The 17,162-nt window shown below is 36.8% G+C and overlaps 1 protein-coding gene across 4 annotated transcripts in view; it reads right to left on the bottom strand.

The window, feature by feature from the left end:
• Window positions 1–17,162, bottom strand: part of LOC124161938 (putative inorganic phosphate cotransporter) — an 84,885-nt gene that overhangs the window by 10,460 nt on the left and 57,263 nt on the right. For 3 of the 4 annotated variants that reach the window (XR_006865451.1, XM_046538215.1, XM_046538207.1), the window contains 4 exons: window positions 15,177–15,309; window positions 12,287–12,525; window positions 8,123–8,273; window positions 2,325–2,450 (listed from right to left, as the gene is read on the bottom strand). Coding sequence is in view for 3 of the 4 variants with exons in the window: in XM_046538215.1 (XP_046394171.1) it covers window positions 2,350–2,450; window positions 8,123–8,273; window positions 12,287–12,525; window positions 15,177–15,309 (624 nt within the window). In the remaining variant the exon portion in view is untranslated. Of the gene's footprint in view, window positions 1–68; window positions 598–2,324; window positions 2,451–8,122; window positions 8,274–12,286; window positions 12,526–15,176; window positions 15,310–17,162 lie in introns of those variants that run through there. The other variant, XM_046538224.1, reaches the window with a different exon arrangement.

The raw sequence follows: 17,162 nt of genomic DNA, 5'->3' as shown, positions 1-17,162 counted from the left end.
GAGAATTTTTGGGGAGTTGATCAGATGCTCTCTGTGTTTTCATTGTACATATATTTGATGACAAGTAATTTATGCTAATTCTTACTGTATATTTGCTACCTGAAGTCAATTATGTACTTCAAGGCTTTATGGTTTCAGTACACATCTTAGTTCAATGGGTCAGCATGAATGCCTATATGTAAGTCCCTAAGAAATATGATTGCCCTTCCATGAAATGCTGACTTCAGTTATCAGTTTGGTAAGTTTTCTCTTGTATTTTACAAATTTACCAAAAGTTAGGGTCCATTATTGATTTAAATCAGGAGAAGTAGATCATGCTCCGTATCTGTCTATTTTCTTGTGATTGCTTATGAATGTCACCAGATTGCTTACAATTGAATTATACTTTGCCTACAAGATTGTCTGCAACCCCTGGCATCAGAAATGTTTCAATTTGCATATTTATTTATTCCAATGAAAAGTATTAATGCTATTAAAAAAGAATATGATTTGCTCTCCTAATTATACTTCATAATTGTTTTTTTACAATGGTTGGGTCTTTTAGGCTGCATATTTTTGAATTTTCTTTTTAATTGTGATTATTATGGAGATGCTCACCTATTTTGAGAAATAATTTAGATTAATTCCAGTGTAACTATTTGCTGGAAAGTCAATAGCAGATGCATCATAACTACAACAAAACACAATCATGGGGAAAATAAAACATAGCAACCTTACCATGCTCCTTTGTATGTCATTATCAGGTTAATGATGTACAGTGGCAAAAAAAATTAACGAAAAGCTTGTTGGCATCTGAAAGCAGCCAGTTCAGGAACTACTTGTCTTCCAAAATTTAGCCCTCGTAATGCTCTTATACAACCAGGAGTTTTAAAAGCTATATGCCCCACATACCGTGGAAATGATCATATCTATCACATTAGAACAACTCGCGAAAGATCCAGCTACGAATTCTTCCCCATATTCTCTGAAGTATGCTTTGCCCACGACTCACCTAGAATGGAGTTTACTCTCGTCGAGACATCTGTGGATGCAGTCAACATATTGGGCATTGAGACTGCCTTAAGGCACGACCGTTTTGGTGGTGTAGTGGGTAAAGTATCGTGCAACGACACAGAGGTTCTACAGATCAAGCCTCAGTGACGACGGATGCTTGATGCTGCACACACACGGTGGATATTTTTGTCATCTTAAAACTTTGCCAAACCTCTCACAAGGTCCAGAGGATGCTGCACGGCCATTGAATTCTTATGCGCTTATTTATTTGTTGAAGTTTAACTCCTATATTGCATAACCATTTGGGCAGTTGACTGTGGAGTGGATTTTGACTACCTTATCCACGTCGTCCAGCCCTGCTGAAAGGTCCCTCATATTAGCTGCATGTGCGATGTGTTATGGCCTACGCTTCTTCCCCATTCAAGGGAAATTTCTGGAGTTCCAAAAAGCAGAGTGAAAGTATATTTTTGAAACACCTTAAAACCTCCGGGTAATCAGCTGTCTATTTTCAATTTTTTATCCAATGCTTTGTTCAATATTCTATGTCCAGTTTTCATGTCCATTATTCTATGTCCGAGGATTATATTAGAACAACTTAATACACTGCAACTGAAAAGAAATGTTGAAAATTGATTTTGGTTATGGAAAACTTGATGTCCAATTTAAACTTTTAAAATGTCTTTTACGTAGATATCCGAAGCAATTGATCAATTTGGTAATTAACCGATTGCTCTCATGCTAAAATGAAAGGCGTAAATAGATGTTATTTCATTATTTCTTCGATACTCGATTTTTAATCACAAAGGTGATCCCTACGAACGTATATTTGATTAAAGATATTAATTATGAAGAGAGATACTCAGAGAGAGAGGGCATTATGAGGGCAAAATTTTAGAAGACAAGTAGTTCCTGAACTGGCTGCTTTCAGACGCCAACAAACTTTGCGTTAATTTTTTCTGCCACTGTACCTGAGGTATAGTTGAATGAAAAGGGTTTCTACATTAGTAAGTTACCGCACTTTACTTTTAAACCATAAAAGATGGCTTATGTTAAAGCTGTACTTTTTCAAAACACTGAGAAAAAGAAACATCATTGGTTTTGTATGGCATGGTTGTGGTGTTACATTTTTAAGACCTGATTCTTTGTCATTTTTGTAGTGAGTGATGAAATATAAATTGTTATGTGATTTATTGACTGAAAATTTTCGACTATTTATATGCCATTCTGTAGCAATTGGGATGAATACAAAATTTCTGCATTATTGGGATGTACACAATGTAAAAATTATCCTTCTATGTTATTAGGAATGTGAAATTTTACTCGTAACTTACGTGAGATTAATTATCACCCTTAGCGCTAGCCTTTTGGTTGATCATTATTTGATGGTGGAAGATTTTCACTCTTTTCGTTGGAAGTTGTTATGGAAATCTCTGGTTGGCTGCCATCAAGAGTGGTGTCTGAAATGGACATAGTATGGTCATATTAAAATGAACTTGCATGGAATTAAGAAGAGTAGTATGAGTTAATCATGAAATCTAATCTTCACTCCTTGAGAAGTGAGATTTTTTGTTTGCCCAAGAATTCAGAGTACCCTTTGCATCAGCTAGTTGTGGTTAGATTGAGCATTCTTTACACCTTCTCTTTATTTTATTGTTTGTCAATTAATTAGAACTCATCATCAAGGGGGAATAGCGTAAAATTGTAAATGTTCAAAATCAGTTTTAAGTTTCATTTGTACCCTTTCGTGCGATATCGGGTGGAGTCGACAGGCATTTTCATAAGTAGAAGACCTGACGTTGGGTATAGCTGTCGCTTAGTTTTCAACGCAAACGAGCGGACGTCGGGTTTTGGCGACTCTAATGAAGGGAAGTGACCACTGAGGTAGCAATTGTTGGATGCATTCAGGCCTGGCCTGAGACCCAGCTTCGCGAGTGCTTAGGGCCACTCCTCGACAATTAAGCCTGACCCTCCGACTCATTTATGATCATCCTCACGCAGGAATCTGTTGCAAGGTGGTTTCATTGTCAATAGTTTTTTCAATGGTATAATTTGTGCATATTACAATTTTTTATACTTTGAAAAGAATTCTTTGTTTTGTTCTGTGCATAAGCAATTTTTAAATGAAATTTTAGCATTAAAAATAACGGACTTCCGATCCTTATTACCTTGTATTTACTAACTTTGTTGTTATTAATGCTAGAAACACCACAATGCTTAAAAAAATGTTAGTAATTCTTTTAGAAGAGTAACTTATTGAAAATGAAATACTATGTTTGGTTGAAAAAAACACTAGTAACGCTATAAGTTGACCGAGAATTCGTGCCATGATATGGTTAGAGGGTATAGTCCAGTGGCCGGGATAAGGTATAGGTGCCCTATTGAGTTGGGTCCCAAATCTGAGGGACGAAAATACCCCGGCAACTCACTCACAAAAATGAGCTCCGTTCCGAGAGGTTTAAAACATTCTCATGCTACTCGTGGTATGAAAACTTTTTCCTATTGTAGGCTTCAGCGGGAAAGGGTTAATGCAAACACATGAACTCATGCAATGGGGTGGTTGAATGAGATCTAAATTAAGGTGTGTATTAAAAGTTATCTGACTCATTCAAAACATTAATTTATCAATATGTAAAGGAATTGGATAAAAACTACTTTTGTATTTTGTGTTTAAATGCCTCAGTTTAAGGCATAAAGGAGCGTAGGAGGTAAAGTAAAATGAAGCTATAATGTAATCAAATATCATTTCTGTGTGGCAATATATGAGCTTGGGAATGAAAAATAATGTGTACATTTGTCTATGGGTACAATTGTTTGGAAAAAATTGAAAAAAATTATGGTGAAAACATGTAATTCAAGTACATATTGATTGTGATTAGTGATGGGTCCGTTCGATTCCTTGATTCTGGGCCAAGAACCAGAATTGAAAATGAGTACTTGCCAAGGTGAAAAATATATTCCAATTCCAGTTGTACTTCAAACTACAAATTTATACACGACCACGTATCCAACAGTCATTTGAATTTTTGCTCCACGTAATCGTAATTACAAAGCACATTATAGATTCTAAGTGGCACACCACTTCTGGAGGAAACTAGATTTTTCGAGATGGCCACCATGCACTACATTTTTGCCCACCACTGTGCCAGCAATATGTTTTGATTTTGAATCTCTTGATATTTTGTTGAGTTTCAAGCGAAAGTCAAATCGCAAAGCATGTGTTTTTGCTGAATTGAATGCCCTAGGTTGGCCATTACTTTCCAGATTTATTATATACACAAAAAGGGGAGCATGGTAGCCATGTAGGTTGAGCGCTTGTTTGCTTATCTAGGGATGCCAGTTTTAAATCCCAGGGAAGGCTTTGGGTACCACAAATCAAAATCTTCGAAGGGCGCAAGGTTTCCCTAGGAAGGGAACTGACCCCCAACCCTGAATGTGTGAAATGGGGTAGTTTCCTTCATCAAAGAAAACGAAATGCATTGATTGTGAGTCCTTGTCCACCATTAGTTTATTCATTATATACAAATTATTTGGTTTTAGAAATCCCTGTTTAGACGAATGGCAACGGTCAATTTTAACCTCATTTGAAAAAGGCTAGATTGGCGACCATGTGATTCCACTTCACGTGACATCACAGGGATCTAGTTTCTATACGAGTAGATAGGAGTTTTACATTGTCTGAGATTACTAATGCGTGCATGTGGCACAGAGCTCAGGGATACATCTCTCAATAATCACACATTAAAAATACCTAAGTTCGGAGAGTTTCCTTCGTTTGATAGCGTATTAATAATCCTTCTTTAAGCCAAGCGCCATCTGCTAGCTGGGTACTCAGCTACCTGCTAGCAGCCAGCGTGGTATCAGCACTCAAGCCTCGCCCCAAGGTCACCCCACACGCTGACAGCTGGAACCAGAAATACATCACACGGACTTTTCCCATCATTCCTACTTAGCGGTCGCGTTTTCGCGCGCTTGGAATTTTTCTCTTTAATCACGAAAAATAGATATCGTCATTTAAAAATCTAAGAGCGTGAAATGCGCACTCCAGGAGTATTAATATTTCGATGTAGGCAATAAAAAATTATAGGAAACCACCCTATTCACTCTCCAGTGGCTCAGTCTGGGAGAGCTCAAAATCTTATCAATCCAAACCAACCTTCGGGTTAAATCACTACTGAGTGAATGATGTTTTTCTGGTCCTCACATTATCACAGCAAAGTTTATATTCACAGGCTTGATTAGGGAACCCTAATAGCCTTAGTAATGACGACCCAGACTTGAGTTTTTTTGTGACAGAAAAAGTACCATGTCTACAAAAATCATGAAATTAATGGCCTTAGTGACCAAATTTTTTATTGTTTTAGCCAATGTTTATGCATTTGTGAAATATTGTCAGCTATAATCTTATCCACTCCTCAGGTTACTACCCAGCACTGCTAAGATCTGACCCACACATCTTACTTCCACTTCTACAGACTTCTCCTCTGCATTGGAAGTGCATTTGTATCATTTAAAATTTCATTATGTTCATGGAAAAGGTTTATTTAATGATTTTGATTTACAGCTTTTATCACTAACTGAAATGCTTATTTTTGGCCCTTTTTTTTACACTGCTTTGTGAAATTTTTATTTACCATAATCTAGGAGCCTTAGGTAAATCTCTTCAGAGCAGTGCGTAACGAGTTATCTTGAAAGTAAAGAAGACTGCAAAATTTAAAGGTGATGGCAAAAATAATCTCTGAAAACATTTGTACTATATTTATTATGACAACCACTAAGGCCAGCTTAGCTTTGTATGGGAATAAGACAAAGTCTTCTCCTCTGGCAGCCTGGGTATGAGGACGGTGGCTAGAGCTTGTGGAAGCTATGTGTTAAGCACTGTGTTGGGCCAATTGATGTTGCACCGTAACTGGGTAGAGATCTCACCATTAAAACTCGTTTTCTGGAAGTATTGTTAATTAACTACAAGTTAGAATGCAAGATGTGTCACATCCACGGGATGAATAGTATGAGCATCACCTAATTATCAAAAACTTGTGTATGCCCAGGTGTGACTGCCTCTGTGTTATATTCAAATTAAGACTCTGAAGCTTACTAAATCATTTCATCACTTGGAAATTAATTTTGTTTTCCACATCTGATTTCTGGAAACAAAATTCCTGAACTTTAATCTATAATTCATGCTGTATAAATTTACAGTGTTGAAAATTGCAGTCTCAGGTGCAAAAAATCCATCTCGAGGCACGGGTTCACTCACCAAATCGATAGCCTTCCCTGACTTATTTTTCATGAGATTGCAGTGCAGACAGAATGGAAGGAGGAGACACCTTGCCAATTTAATAACAGGTGTGAACAAAAGTGTTTCTAAAGAGTGGAGTGGTGCCGGGTTTGCAAGGGGTAGACAAGTTGAAAAACTGACAATCAGAAAGCAATCTAGTTTTCATTATTATTCTCCACCTTCTCCATGTCAATGGTCTCCGCCATTGCTTGACGTGTTTTTTTTTAATCATCTTCTGTCCTTTCCCACCTATGAAAATATCTGTGATTTTATCCAAGAACCACACATCTGTGGCTGAATGATGGATGATGGCACAATCGTGCATTACTTGCCTTCACGAGATCTGTTTGTTGTTTCTAAGTGTTGTGGGTGTTGCAACTGTGCCGTATGCTCACAGAACTATATCCTGCTTTGAGTGCCTCTCGTGCGAATTTGTGCAATGGGGCTTTTTGGTGCAGTGTCCAAAATATCATTTCTGCTATCTCACTGTGATTGGAATCTTTCAAGCAATCCGGGACGATCCCTCATCTGTGGTCATGTCACTACACATAGTGCAACAATTACCTACAGGTGCTTAGTTTTTGGAAACGAGGGCTGATAATTGCATTGAGATATTTTATTAGGAAAATTATACAAAAATATGCAAGTTAATGCAAAGGCAGACTTATTCCTCTGTGAAACAGCACTGACACAAAAGAAAAGCTGTCAGGCAAGGTAATTATGGAAATTGAGGGGCTTTGTCCTTCATCTTCAAATATAATGAATACTCAATATAGCTAGTAATTTTCCTGGGATAATGAGTACTCATTAAATCTAGTTTCGTACGTATGTATAGATATACTGCTTGATGGAAGACATTTCATTCTAAGGAGATATAGGAAATTGAATGGCTCATCCTCTATGAATTTATTTCTTTGGATGAGTGCATATTCATAGTGTTTCTTAGAAACAGTTCTGCGTGGAAAACTTCAAGCTAAAATAATTTTTCACTGCAAAAAAATCCTAAGTAGCAATGGAGATAATTTTTATTATTGTTATTTACATATGTTATTTATTAATGTTATTTAACCCTAAAGTTGATGTGAAATATGTATAGAATTCAATATCATGAAGGAAAATTGTAGCACAAGCTTCAAAAAATTACACAACTAATTCACTACACCATTAAATTTCTTTTGGATGCACCACTGTTTACTGACATTTACGTATGGGTGGGTCAATTGATGAAGTGCTCTTGATTTTATGAAATCAGTCTTGCAGGAATGAGCATGTACCTTTATTAGCATGGTTTAACTTTTTCGAATTTTCAAAAATGTAATTGGAAGGTTAAAAAAAATCACCATGCAAGTATTATAAACCGATGGCATTTTAGGTATCTCCTTGGTTTCCAAAGGTGTTTAAGAACTGAATAATATGACAAGTATGAAAAAAAGTTGCTTGGAGCATAGTTGATTATGTTAAGTTTTGAATTGAGTTGACACGGAGAGACCCATATGTGTAATGTTCTTAGAGTGAGTGTCGCCTTTGACTTAACCAATACCATTTGATTGTAATTGTAGGTCTAATAAATGATTTCTATCATCTTTTGGTAAGAAAAAGGGAACTTATAATATCAGATTTGTCAAATTATTGGTAATAAAGTATCGCTAGATGACTGATCTTGTAATGTATACATTTTAATGCTCTAGGCCACAGATTTTTTCATGGGAGGATGTACCAAATTTTGTTTGTGCCCAAAATATTTTCTTGATATTTTTGTCAATTTGAAATCGTCACATCTTTTTTTGTAATTTACTTCAAATTTCATTTCACATTAAGACTGATTAGAGTAAAAGATTTCAGGACTGTTTTTACCTGATTTTTCTCCATTTTCTGGGCTCAGATCATTTTGAAGTCTGTTCCATGGCTGCTCTTCTCCAGATGCCATGTATAAGTATATCACATTTGTAACAAGGAATACTGCTGTTGAAATGAAGAAAATAGTTCTCCATTCTGTTATTGAATGCTGTGGGGATTGAAAGGTATATTGTACATTATTAGAATGCCAAAAATAGATGTAGATGTAGAATAATTTCTTTCTGATTCATCTATATATCCATCAACTGTATTCAGCTTCAAATCTTATGCTTGCCACCCAATTTTAAGTTATCATCCACTTCCTGCCCTTGGGTGGCTTAAAATTTTTTGCATGTTCTCTTGCTCAATGCTATTACAATACTTTTTAACCATAATTTATGAAATTTACCGGTCGATAAAATATTTCATACCGATTTTCTGACTTTAATTTTCTTATCGCTACAGAATTTCTTAAAAAATTTCTTGCCGGCTCCAATTTCTTGCATATTTTATTGGTTTCTTTTTAGTGCTTTGTGGGATCTTGGGGCATGGAAATAACGGCATGGATTGTATATCTGTGAATAATGTTGCCATAGGGGTTTTACGATACATTTTGATGTATCTAATGTACAGTGCCAGATTTGCCCAAAGTTACGCTATAGGCACCTCTCCATTGAGCACCCCTTATCACTTGAGCCCCCCTCTCCTCCCCGATTTTTATGATAAGGCATAGCCACTCGCATGAGTTAAGGTTCGGAAAAAGGGAATTAACAGATATATGGCTGACAGCATAAGTTTATGCAGGGAAAAGAGTCTCTCAGAGTAAAACTATATGAAACAGTTTAACTTTTATGCAACTAAAACACTTTATGGATACCCTTTCTAAAAATAATGTCTAGCTTTTATTCATGCAACAAAAAAGAAGAGTAATTTCAAAAATGAAAACATTACGTACTGATGTGACTGAATGAACTGTGGTAGCACGAAATATAATATACCGTATTTGTCTGAATATAGTCCCCCCTTTCGAGTCCGGGAAGTACTCTAAAATAACAGAATAGCTGCATGAATTGTTTGTTTGACATATATTATGAACATTACAAGACATTAACGTGAAAGTTTGAGTTATCCGTTTTTTCCGATTATTCGTGCCGTCTCTTCCCATCATTAGCCCGGATAATCGGGAATGTGCTGTAATTATAATTCCACGTTCATTTTGTAGTGGTAGCAATCACCAATTGGAACTTTTTTCTAATGGGGAACTTGCATGAATTTTTTTTATATCACAGGCGGACAGAAAATTATTTTCTGAATTCAACAAAGAAAATCACATGTATATCTGAATTTTCCTTCGCGAGATATTCAATGATAAATATAATGAATTTTAAAGCGCGGGAAAAACTCCCCCTCCCCCCAAGCCACTGCCGATGAAGCCTCGATGACGTTGTAGGTGCCTAAACATCACACGAAGCAATTGTTGTGATTGATTGTAATAGTTGCCAGCAGTTGTGAGAGCTTCGTTTGTTAGACGTGTTGATTATTTTCTATTTAAAGATAAATATCCGACGATAGAGGCTTGGAAGCCCTCATATTTTGTATTATTTATAGTATTAATACCTGAGTAAGGGCATAAAATATAAAACTGGAGCAGTTGAACCAAAAATTTTATAATACCTAAACAACATCTTAGTAGGAGTCTAAGCCACGGCCGTTGGATGGGGGATACGTTAATTGTAAGTTGATGTTATCGACGGCTTATCATACATGTAAGTATGTAACTAGAACAATTTTGATGTTTACTAATGTCTGCTATGCTTTTATATACAATAACTTCATCCATTTATTCATAGGTACAGGAGAATTCGTCGTTTAGGACTGCCTGTGCTGGTATTATGAGGTTAACTCCAGTCAATGCAACTTTTTCTCGCTGATTGGAGACATCTAGGTACATTTTGCCAAAATAGTGTTATTTTCAATGTGACATCTCCCGGTAAGCTACTGCTAATAATCATGGTGCCAGTGGTTGTAATGCACAAAGTCTGACAAGGTTGAAAAATATCGGCCAAGATTTATCATGTTCCATCGTGATTGAATTGTAAAAAGTGCTATTACACTATCGTTAAATGTCTAACAGTTGTCTAAAAATTGTCAGTGGTGTGTTAACCTCTGTTGTTCACCTTAGATATGACATTTCACGATCAAGCTATTAAAATAAAACTGTGTGTGAAGTTTGTTATTCCATTATTTCAACGAATAGTTGTGAGAAAAGTTGCCTGTGTCACTTTCGTGGGCTAATTTAAGGCTTTACATCAGTGAATAAATAGTTGTTTTCATCATAACGAGCTCTGTTATTGTAAGTTGTACGTGATGAATATAAGAATGTGACAGTGACTTCCAGTTTTTGATAATTGTATTTGCCTATTTCCCACCATATTTTTATGGTATATGCTAGTATATTGTTTATGGATTTACCTATGTTATTGAAATAGGTTGAAGCTTGTATGTGTGTTGGCAGCGGAACTGATTCATGATCTCACATGTGGATTGTGTGCAGACTATTTTGCTGTGAATTCGTCGCGTAGGACGGATAGGACTACCTTCTCCGCTAATACGGCGTTGCCAAATTCAACAGCAGAGCTTACGATCGTTATCATCCAGTATTACAAGTTTCTTTTACATCTCGATTTGCCGCCGATGTATAGCAATAATTTGTCATAACAAATTCCATGAGGGTCGTGGCATCAATTTTTGGTGTCCTAAAAAAAAAGGTTGGTGTCCTAACACCCCCTGCCACACACCTTTTAGGTGGCTTGCGGGGTATTATGTAGATGTAGATGAATTTCAGGTGTACTATTCGAACGAGCGGCAACGTTATCATCCATTTTTCTGATAACTAAAACATACGAAGGGAAATGCTTGTACTTCATCATCCCGATGTCGCATTATTAATATCCCAAGTAATAATTGTGGCACAATAGCAATAGGAAAACTTGCCCAAGAATAACAGAACAAAATATAGCGACCTTAAGCAGCTAAATACTCCCCGAAAACAAATTTTACAGCATGCGCTCAGCATATTTCTCAACTCCCTACGGTTGTTTAGGCACCTATGACGTCACGCCTGGCCTCGGCAACGCTTGGATGTCTTCGCGCAGTGGTCGGCTCAGAGAAATTTTCCTCAATTTTAAATGCAATTTTTTAAATTTCTTTTGATTTTGAGAAACTTAAGGTATTTTTTGCGAGCTAATATATCCATTTTACTTATTCAAAATAGTTTTTAGAGCAGTTGACGACCAATGCAATTTCCCCATTGTCTGTGGAAATTGCAATAATTCTGACTTAGCATTCACTAGTCTTGTATTCATGAGTTTAAGACCAACTAGATGAAATCCAACTGGCTATACCTGGTTCGTAATTGTTACAAGATTTACTTCATTCCATACTCATTCAAACACCACTGACTACCCCCATACATTCCCATTCTGTTGCAGCTTGCAGATTTGCAGTTTCCATTAGTACAGGCTCCCAGTCAGTGGGGTGGTGAGCAATGGCATCAGTGCACATGTAGGAGAGGCCATCAAATAGTGTATTTGTACAATTTTGTTAACCAATGGCTAACAATATTTGGCCTATTAAAACCCTGAATATAAATTTTCACTGCTGTTGTTTTGTATTTATTCAGAAATAACAGTTGAAAAGTCTTATTTTGAATCTCATGTTCAAAGACATGGTTCCCTTAATCTGTTCAATTTGACACAATGAAATCTATCAGGCACTCTCTTCTAGCTACTGGAAGGTTTGTTTTCATTCATTCTGTGTTTGTTACAGTTAGTGAGTGCCACTTTAAACATAGTATTTTATAATGGGTTTTGTAAGATAATTAGTGGTTATTATACGGAAGTGCAAAATATGTAATATACATTGCAATATAAAGATGAATAGGAATGGTTTAAATGAGAAAATAAATTTCTTGTGGCTTCTTAGGCTGGCATACCTGATATACTTGACCCTATTTGAAATTGGAAACCACTAGAACTTCAAATTCTGGAATCCGCTAAAAGTCAGTGAATTCAGGAAAGTATTGAATTGAGCTGAGATCCCACCATGAAAAAAGGCAAATTAATTGAGAGATGTATTTTAGGCATTTAAAAATTGAAATAACTGTGTAATATTGATACTTACATTGGCAGCTATTTCTCCAATTAGGAATGGAGTGATGATTCCGGTAATAGCTCCTATTCCATTAGATATTGCCATTAACAGACCAGCATAATTTGAACTTAAGTCAAGAGCATTAATTTTTACTCCTGGGTAATATGCTCCCATCAGGCCCATTGCTAGGGTGAATAGTACCACAACTGTTTTTCTGTTACACCCTGCATAGGAAGCTGCAACTAAAAAGATTGCTGGACCAATGGAGCCTATAAATGTATTAATAAGGAAATTCATTAGTTAGATCATGATATGGAGCCAAAAAATTAAAGGTAAAATTATAAAAATGAAATCAACCAAGAGTCAATTCTCTGGAATTAATATTTTAGGAAATTGTTTCATATGCACTTTTTAGTGAGAAAATAGTTTTATTGCCTGACATTTAGGAAAAGTATCAAAAAGAAACCTTTCTGTCTGTGGAAATAGGAATCCACCAGAGTTTGAAGAACTCTGACAAAGCAAATATTTTCAATTCTACAAATAGTACGAGACAAACTGTATTTTTAGGTTGGGTGATATACTTCAAATCCTCTGCCCATGAAATTTCTTTCTATAAATCTTTTTTTTGAGCTCATGTGTTTTATGCATAAAATCACTTTGCATGTAATGCAACTTTGTACACTTGGTATTGCCCAATTCACTGAACCAATCAATTTTCAATTGAGCCATTGGTTTCTAAGTTTGCTGTGATTTGAGTTGTTTACTAAAAATTCTTTGATTTTAACCCGTTAGCTGTGGCCCACCCTCAAGAAACCTACCAAATCACATGCGGCAAAAGCGCTGAACGCATGGCAGGGAGGATGTAAAAGTACGCTCACAGCAGCCTGCCATGCGAACGTACCAGGTACGTTCACAGTAGCGAAAGGGTTTAGGGCATCTACAATTTGTTCTCTGAAAACAGCAGTTAAGAATTGATCTAGTTTCCTTGTTTCAAAATTTCCGTTTACAAAAACAAAAACTGTGGGAATGCCTTCTACTCAAAGATGGGCAATACGATTTTATGTCCAAAAAAACACACCTACTTTAGGAAAAAATTAGTTGAAGTAAGGCAATGAGGGAGAGGATATTTTAAATTGTATGATCCAACTTAGAAATAATGGACTGTTTTATGGTTTTTGTTGCAATATACTCTTTGCTTTGATTAGATGTTAGAACTCCTCAAACTAATCTTGTTTTGCTTTTGGTCAACTTTAATAGACAGTATTTACTTATTTAGGGCCGTTTCGTACGGACGCGGATGGTCCGCTCTACGCGCAAGGATAAGGTTCCATTGACATTAATGGAAGCTTGCACATGAGTGCGGACCGTCTGCCCATGGAGGAGCCATCCGTGTGGCCCCACGGATCATCCTTGCTCGTACGGGCCATGGAGACAGGTTTGTGCTCACACATGAACGCGGACGGCTGATGCGGACCAAGCAGATTTATCATTGGAAATAGAGCGAGCTTGGAGACAACAGTGCGAGTGCATCTTTTCACCAGGTATAGTGAAAGTGGACATGCAAAAATAATTGAAAAACTTTCATCACGACGAACTTCAATAAATGTGGCCAAGAAAACTGCTTTTAATTTTCTTTGTGCCACAATAGGGTACACCCTAAACCTCCTTTTATGGGCACCTTTCTTCCGTTTTTTCTAACCTGGTATACAGCAATTGCTAGAAAAGCATTTGGGAGTATGGCGATCTTCTACCTAGGCAAGCCGCACCAGCTGATATTGTGCCGGACATGGACGGATTTCATCCGCACCAATGTGAACAGCAGCGACTGCTCCCCGTGCCGTGCACACGTAGCACGGAACGCGGACCATCCGCATCCATGTGAAACAGGCCTTAGTTAGGGGCTACAATCATAGCCTACTGGTATAAGTCTTAAATATGAAGCCTTGTGCCTACTGAAAGGTCAAATACGTGGAAATTGCAGGCAAAATGGTTATCACTAGCTAAGATATTTCAAGGGTGTCGAATGGTGTATTGAAAAGCTGTCTTCTGTGTAGCTTTCTTTCCTGATTTAAAAATTGTGTAAGAAATTTGGATTGGTGAGTGATATAGCTGCAGATATTTATGAGGCAACCAAAATGATTGAAATTGGATTCATATTGAACTTTTACTGTTGAAATAGTTCTTTGTGTTATTGAAGTTGAGGAAATGCATCAATAGAAAATAAGATGGTGTAGTGATGAGCTTAGAAAATAGAAGTTAGATTGGGCAGACAGAAGACAGACTGGGCGATACTTCCCTGCCCTGGGTTTCAAAGCAATAATGGTGAATGCAAAATTATTATTTCTGTTCTACAATATTTACCCTGTACAACTAACTTCCATGCTTGTAAATAATTCTTTTATCCCAAAATCTTTTAAAATGACTAGTGGTGGTTAACACGTTGCGTACGGATGGCGAGAATTCTCGTCATTTTTTTCCCGAACGTTCCGGACAGATGACAAAGATTCTCGTAATTTAGGCGCGTCAACCTAAACAATTTTAAAGCGTACAATACATATTAGTTAGTACGTTTTCAGTTGTTGTTCGTTATTCATAATGAATTGATGCATCATAACGTTTGATTGGGTAAAGTTATATTCTAAACATTAGCTTTTTAACCATGTTTAAACCAAAGGCATTACGCCCTAATAGGCACATATTTCCAATCTCGGCGTTCCTAGGAATTTAAATACCCTAGTACGCAACGTGTTAATTTTGATAATGACAATATTATTCATATCTATGAATATTTACGCTCACAAAATTTTTATTAAGCTTGACTAAAATTCACTTATGATGAATACCATGGTTTTTTTCAGAGAATGAGGTAATATTGGTAGGTACTTTATATATTTGAATTAATGTGTACAGCAAAACTCACCAATCGTAGTGAACAATTTTCTGACTGTTGTTACTGATAAATAACGCTTGATCAGTATCCAATCTGCTATCCATCCACTGAAAATTGCTACGAACCACATCACAATATGGGGAACCGAAGAAAGGGCTGCATTCTAATGGAATAGAAATAATAAAAGTTGTATTTGAAGTATTAAATATTTATCCTTTGCTGATATTTTTTTCAGCAGCCTTAAAATTAACATTACTATAATTTCATTTCTCTTGGCATTTATAATTCATAGACTGGCCTTGTTAAAAATTTCCTTGTAAATTATTTATTTGTTTACAAGCATAACTCCTCAATATAATAAGTAGACTGTCATTACTACAAAGAATGCTATAACCCTTTCGAGACGGTGGAGTTTTCTTCTAAGCATGACTGCTGTACTGAGCCCAAAGAGACTCGTCTTTCTTGTGGTACGGAGCATTTTTGGAGGACATTTGTTAAGAAGGGTCTCGCGGAACCTTTTTTGACCCCTCCCCGCTGGTACTCTGCATTATCTCGGACTCCGAGAGTAGTTATGCTCCCTCCTATCCGGGTTTACGACCATACCTGCGGCATTGGTTCGCGGTCAACTTATGTATTGCTTATATGTATTTATCGCATGGATAATTTTTGCTTGCACGCAAATTGCAGACTTTGAATTGAATTCCTCATCTTTTTCTTAGCATTGTCAAATTTTAAACGAAGTTTGAAGGTCTATATAAACGCAATATTTTGGCTGAGGGTAAATGAGATGATGTTGAATTATTGTTCTCTTGACCTCTTCATGGAATATCAGTTTAAATCTTGAGGATATGCTACAAGGTTAGAAATTAGTCACTATATGGCTCCTAACCATTTAAGAGTAAACGTATTTATATCATCAGTCACTGAAAGGTAAATTTATTTAACTTTTTAATTTCCAACTACTCAGAAAACAGCACATACCTGTCTTTACAATACATATTAACAATGTTCAACGCAAACATCCATGACCTGGGTAGGGGCCATCTACCCAGGTGGGACTCAACCTGCAACCTTTGGTTTTGCAGGTGGAGGACCTTACCTCACCATCTTGTGATTTCACCCACTTATCACTCACCTATTACAGATTACCTATGTAGCAATATTGCATTTTTTACATCATGCAAGTGATTATTCAGGGCTATTGATTCAGAACCACCGTTAACACTAGGACTAGACTGGGGGCGGTCAATTGACCGTTTTTGTATTTTATACCGTAATTTAGCTCTCCTTACCGATCCTTGCTGTCAATTTTGTCAAATATCATAGGGTGCACTTTACCACACACGAATACTACTCAAGTTTGACTCTTATGTCTTTAATATATTTTTTACGTATGATTTTACAATTTATGTGAAGGAGAGACACATAAGCACAACCAAGGTATGTTGCATCATAAAGAGTCACTACTTAGCATTCTAAGCTCAGTGATGAACATTTATTTAGGTGAAATTCATCATTGTGTTTGTGCGTAGCTGCTGCCAACCAAGCCAGGAGCCACCACACCTCCGTTTCTCCTGCACGCCGCATTGCCTGCAGGGCTGCCCGTGAGCGCCCGGAGAATACCCTTTTGGGGACGTGTTACAACTTGCATCCTGGTCACTGTCTTGTCATAGATGCTGTAGTCACCCATTCCCGTAGTTCAGTTCACTCTATGGTCATCTGGTTCACCAGAGCTGGTCATATTCCCCTAAATCCTCCAATATAAACTATGCCTTTCGAATAAATTCAATGAAACCTTTTTTATGCTCTGTTGTTTGGAAGAATGAGATTTATTTCAAATGCGACAAAACTTAAACAAATTTCATAGATGATAGCAGTTGTAATCTTCACCGATTGAGGCACAAAGGTGTGAGTTGTTTTTTCTTCCCCGAAATTGATGTGGTCTGTCGCTCAGAGGCATTTCTGGTGATCGTTATCAGTGTCAAATAAACGATCATGGATATTTCCAACCACCTC

Source organism: Ischnura elegans, chromosome 1, assembly GCF_921293095.1.
Source record: "Ischnura elegans chromosome 1, ioIscEleg1.1, whole genome shotgun sequence".
NCBI classification, from domain to species: Eukaryota; Metazoa; Arthropoda; class Insecta; order Odonata; family Coenagrionidae; genus Ischnura; species Ischnura elegans.
This window is presented reverse-complemented; position numbering and strand designations above follow the sequence as displayed.